This window comes from Hyaena hyaena, unplaced genomic scaffold (genome assembly GCF_003009895.1).
Source record: "Hyaena hyaena isolate Hyena2069 unplaced genomic scaffold, ASM300989v1 scaffold_11, whole genome shotgun sequence".
In the NCBI taxonomy this organism is placed as follows: domain Eukaryota; kingdom Metazoa; phylum Chordata; class Mammalia; order Carnivora; family Hyaenidae; genus Hyaena; species Hyaena hyaena.
Window position 1 is genome coordinate 3,363,220 of NW_024080643.1, and position 5,753 is coordinate 3,368,972.

The window sequence follows — 5,753 nt, forward strand, 5'->3', positions numbered from 1 at the left end:
GTTCTCAATCTTAGAACCTACCGATGTGTTAAAATGAAAAACTAAATGAACACTGCCACTTCAGTGCCTAAATGAATGGGGTTTGGCCAGCATCTGCCGGAAGCTTCTGCAGGAATTCAGTGAATGATTTCTATCTGAAAACACAGCTCAAGGAGCCCTTAATAAGTGCAATTGGATGATAATCATACAGCACCTTCTTTGCGGTTAAGCAAATGTTCCCGGGGAGCGATAGTAGTGAACCGGGTCTAAGACGCACCTCAGGAAAAGGGGCCCTTTGGGGGATCGGTGTGCAGTGTGGTCAACGGCGATTCTAAAATAGCTGGCTTTAAAGACAACCTGCTCACCATGGATCCCTAACGCTCATCCTAGGCCACGAAGGTGGCCGTTTTCAGGAAAGGCGTGGAGAAGCGGGTCCCTGGAGACGGAGAGTCCCCGCGGAGACCGCAGGAACGAAACAGGTCACCGGGCTCCCAGGCGGTGCTCCTTTTGCCCCTCACAGACGGCCAGCTGGGGCGGGATGCGGGGCAGCGGGCAGGGAGGGTGGGCGCGCAGGTCGCGGCCCCCGGGTCCTCCCCCTCCCGGCGGGGGGCGCGAGCTGCGGCTGCGCGCGGTGCGCCCTCGCCGGCCCCCGAGCTTTGGGGGCGCGCGCCGGTCTCCCGGGGCTCCCGCGGGCCGGCAGCCGGGCGCGCACAGGCGGGCGCGGGCGCGGGGGCGGGGGCGCGCGCGCGGGGAGCGTGTGGGCCGGGCGGGCGCGCGGCGGGGAGAGCCGGGCGCGCGAGCCGAGCCCGCCGCTCACCTGCCGCCCGCCGCTCACCTGGCGCGGAGCGCGCGCCCCGCGCCCTGCTGCCCACGCCCGGGCGCGGCCGCCGCCCCTCGCCGCCGCGGGCCCCGCCGCGGGCATGCGACAGGAGTAGCCCGCGCGCTTCGGGAGCACCGGAGGAGCCCCTTCGGCCTGGTCGCGCCAAGGTGACTCCCTTGCTGACCCCCCCCGCCCCCGCCCCCGCGGGCCGCCTGTCCCGGCGCCCAGTCTGTCCCCGCGCGTCCTCCGCCCATGCCCGCCGCCGGCGGGGGAGGGGGAGCGGCGGCAAGTGCATGGGCGTGTGTCTGTCTGTCTGTCTCCACACTCCCATCGCATACACCTGCCTTTTGTGACCCCGGCCCGACTGCCCCGTGCACAGGGGGGACGTCCGGGACCCCTCTTTGTTCTGGCTTGGGGAGAGGGGTGTGAGTGTGTGCTCGCGCGCGAGGGATTTTTTTTTTTTTTTTTTTTTTGGAGTGGGGAGGGGGAGTTCGATGGAAATAGGCGATTTAACTATTCCATCGAGAACGGTGGCCCCGGCCCGCGACTCGTCGCTGCGGCCGGCTGTCCGGGCGGCAGCCCCGGTGTGGAACCGCGGTCCGTCCCCAGCAGGCACCGTGCGATTTTCAGATGTGCGTTCCCCGCACTTTGGCACACAGACCGCCGCGGCGCCGCGTGTGCCCGCCTCGCTCACGCTCGTGTTTCCGAGTCCGATCCTGTGCTGTCCCCAGCGCCGGACGGCATCTGTGGTCGTGGGTTTTCAACCACCGAGACTTCGCCCTTTGTTTTGTTCCGTAACACTTGATAATTCATGAAGCTTGTGGCATTGGATGGTAGTGTCTGAGTAGGGGCTGGCTTTCGTCTGTGTGTTTTTTTGCATGATCTTGGATTGTCACCCTGCTGTGTCTAAACATTAAAAAGCCTGTCTTTTCGTTGAAGAGGACGGGGGTTAAAATGAATGAAGACCTGAAGGTCAATTTAAGCGGGCTGCCTCGGGATTATTTAGATGCTGGCGCTGCGGAGAACGTCTCGGCCGCCGTCTCCTCCCAGGTTCCTGCTGGAGAGCGGGAGCCAGAGCTGGTTGTCAACCCCTGGGACATTGTCCTGTGTACCTCGGGGACCCTCATCTCCTGTGAAAATGCCATTGTGGTCCTTATCATCTTCCATAACCCCAGCCTGCGAGCACCCATGTTCCTGCTGATAGGCAGCCTGGCTCTGGCGGACCTACTGGCCGGCATCGGACTCATCATCAATTTTGTTTTTGCCTACCTGCTTCAGTCAGAGGCCACCAAGCTGGTCACAGTCGGACTCATTGTCGCCTCTTTCTCTGCCTCTGTCTGCAGCTTGCTGGCTATCACTGTCGACCGCTACCTCTCCCTGTATTACGCTCTGACATACCACTCGGAGAGGACGGTCACGTTTACCTATGTCATGCTCACCATGCTCTGGGGGACCTCCCTCTGCCTGGGCCTGCTGCCCGTCTTGGGCTGGAACTGCCTCAGAGACGAGTCCACCTGCAGCGTGGTCAGACCCCTCACCAAGAACAACGCGGCCATCCTCTCCGTCTCCTTCCTCTTCATGTTTGCGCTCATGCTTCAGCTCTACATCCAGATCTGCAAGATTGTGATGCGCCACGCCCATCAGATAGCCCTGCAGCATCACTTCCTGGCCACCTCCCACTACGTGACCACCCGGAAAGGGGTCTCCACCCTGGCCATCATTCTGGGGACCTTTGCTGCCTGCTGGATGCCTTTCACCCTCTACTCCTTGATCGCGGATTACACCTACCCCTCCATCTACACCTACGCCACCCTCCTGCCCGCCACCTACAACTCCATCATCAACCCTGTCATATACGCTTTCAGGAACCAAGAGATCCAGAAAGCCCTCTGTCTCATCTGCTGCGGCTGCATCCCCTCCAGTCTCGCCCAGAGAGCACGGTCGCCCAGCGACGTGTAGGAGGGGCTCCCTTACGAGGACACACTGCACACTGAATTCTGCATCCACCAAGCATTTCCACTGCCCGGCCAAATGGTCCAGATGCTGTCCTTAAATTTTTTCTATTGGATTTTCTCTTGAGCCACAGCAGCACCCGGCAGTCCTGAAGCAGTCATTTAGATGAGCTCAGTGATTGGAGTGGAAACCACGTTGCTGGTGTCTCTGCCCTTTTTATTTAAAAAAAAAAATGATTTTGTTTTGTTGAGGGGCGGGGATTTTTGTTTTCTATTTTACTTGGAGGCTGGGTAGTGGGTGGGAAAGAAAGTACATGCTATGGCCATGATGTTATAAAAAGTAACCTGGTCCTAGAGTTTTTACTTGGACTGTAAAATAAAATGGAATTATTGAGAACAATGGAGGAGAAATGACTTTTTCCAGACTTTTTTTTTTTTTTTTTTTTTTAATGTCAAGGTAGATTTGCAACGCTGCATGTATCTAACTGAATATAATCTCTTCGGAGCCAACACAGATAGTTTACACGATTGTGTTTGGAAGAGACCTGGTTTTATTAACATGAACTCAGTGATAAGTTACCAACACGGAAACTATGTACCCATTCTTTGTCCCTTCTTTCTTTACTTGGAGCAATTACTGTTCACAAGAATTACTTCGGTATTTCTGTGAATGTTGTAACTTTCTGCACGGGTGCCTGTGTTAGCTAGACCACTACTTTCAAATGTTGCCATGTAAATCCTGAATCAAATGAGTCCGCTTTCAATATAGCTTTTCAATGTGTCTCTAAAATGCATTATGAAATTTGTTTGGATCTTATAGGAAGTAGGATTGATTAGATCCACCTTCGTAGTTTTTTAAACCACAGTCTGATTGTTTCCAGGGAACAAAAGAAAACATTAAACGACATCGATCAAGAGTAGGTTACATTTATTTGAGTATATTCTGAAAAATAAAGCAATGTAAAGCTATCACAAAATACAAAAACATCACGTTTCCTATCACTCTATATCTAAGAATGTATTAAGAGTTATTCTTGATTGAGACAAATAGAATTAAATATTGTAGATCAAATATTTCTGGTTCATACTGTCTGTGGTACAAAGTGCATTTGAAACAGGTGGTCTCTTATTTTAACAATTAAGTTGGTGGGTGCACGTATGCCACGCGTATCTGACCGTGACATATGTGAGCTATCCTATGTACGTTCACAAGCAGAATGACCATGTGGCTGTTCATGAAAAGCTAACTTGGCATTCCTTTTCCTTCTTTTCACCAAAAAAAAACTCAACTTAAATGCGATAAAAACTGTGTTGCCTGTTCTCAGAGAGCAAAGATTTTTGTCAAGAAAGGACACAGAGGAATCGGCTTTAAACATATTGCAAAATCGTTGTGTCCAAGCACCATTTCCCTTAGTGCAGACAGATGTTTTAGACACAGATACCCTCCTACACCTTCCATGGGTTTATAGTAATGTCTGTATACCAGTGGAAGAGTTTCTGGATGGGATATCAGCTGAGCCCATTCCGATCGTGGCAAGACCAGTATTTCAGGGTCCTCGGGGAATCATTGGTAATAAATGAACTTCATTGGTTTGTCCCAACGGTTATGGCCGTGGTGGTGTCCGGAACGTTCTGGCAACCTGCATACTGATGCCCTGTCTCCCCTTGGTATGTAGCACAAGTGTGAATAAATCCTGTACTTGAATCTGGGTCTCCTCCCCTAAGTTCCTTGTGGAAGCAGGAGAGTGAAATATTTCAGAAGAGGGAAAGGATTTTTCACACATATCACCATATGACCGATCTAACCAACTTGATGCCTTTAAACAATTTCCTCTGAACATTTGATGGAGCTGGTAGATCGGACACGATGGGTCTGTTTGTTTTTAATGACGTGAAACGCAATAGCGTCTCCTTGTGAGAAATGACTGAGGTAAGTTGGTTGTGACAAGTGCTGGGAAATATCCATAATGAGGTTGTAAAGCAATAAACACTGTCTTTGTAGAAATGGTGGTCCTTTTGCATATGTCTAAGAGTAAGAATCATAGTGATAATGACGTCTACTGTTTGTTACCAAATGTTGTGTGCCTGGGCCCCGTGCCGGATGCCTTAACTGCCCTGTTGCTGGATTCACTAAAACACACCTCCAGGTAAGAGAATTAGGGTGAAGAGAAGCTAACCAATTTATCCGAGGTCACAGAGCTCCAGGGTAGAGTCAAGATCCAAGCCCGGGTTTTCCCAAAGCTTATGCCTGACCCCTCCCCTGCACCAGGCTGCCTGGCAGCCTTCACTAGACATGAGGGCTGAGGGAATGATGCGGACTTGTTACCATCACTATGTTTTACTTCTGCAATTATGACAAAGCTTCCTATTTAAAATGATATGTGGTGTGGGGTGCCCGGGTGGCTCGGTCGGTTAAGCGTCCAACTTCAGCTCAGGTCATGATCTCACAGTTCACGAGTTCAAGCCCTGCGTCGGGCTCTGTGCTGACAGCTCAGAGCCTGGAGGCTGCTTCAGATTCTGTGTCTCCCTCTCTCTCTGACCCTCCCCTGCTCATGCTCTGTCCCTGTCTCTCTCTCTCTCAAAAATGAATAAATGTTTTAAAAAATTTAAAAATTACATGAGATGTGACTGTCGACATGGTCCTATGCAAAACGGTATTTTTTAACGTACTTTTCTTCATTAAGCATTTCCCTGCTTAATTTGGAACCAAGGCCCGTCTCTAGGGGTGCTTTGCAATATTTTGGTGCAGCAGGCTGAGGGCTGCCCTTATACAGATTTTCCCTCCACTTGTTATTTTAAGCTTCCTATTATACACTTACATCAGTCTGTAATGCTCCTATAAAAAAATACTAGTTAGATGGTTGCTTTTGACCCTGTTTTTAAAACCTCTGATTTCAGCTAAGCTATTGTTCCATTAAACTATCACGTGCCCTTACTGTTTACATTGTGAAGGTTTAGGGATGTTTGTATGGTTTCCTACAAAGCTACTTTGTTTCTACGAA

At 51.2% G+C, this 5,753-nt stretch overlaps 1 protein-coding gene across 1 annotated transcript; it reads left to right on the plus strand.

The window, feature by feature from the left end:
- Positions 1-1,746: 1,746 nt before the first annotated feature.
- Positions 1,747-3,001, plus strand: GPR12 (G protein-coupled receptor 12). Its single transcript, XM_039255545.1, has one exon. It carries the CDS (start codon positions 1,754-1,756, stop codon positions 2,756-2,758), a length of 1,005 nt encoding a protein of 334 aa, XP_039111476.1. The 5' UTR covers positions 1,747-1,753; the 3' UTR covers positions 2,759-3,001.
- Positions 3,002-5,753: the final 2,752 nt, after the last annotated feature.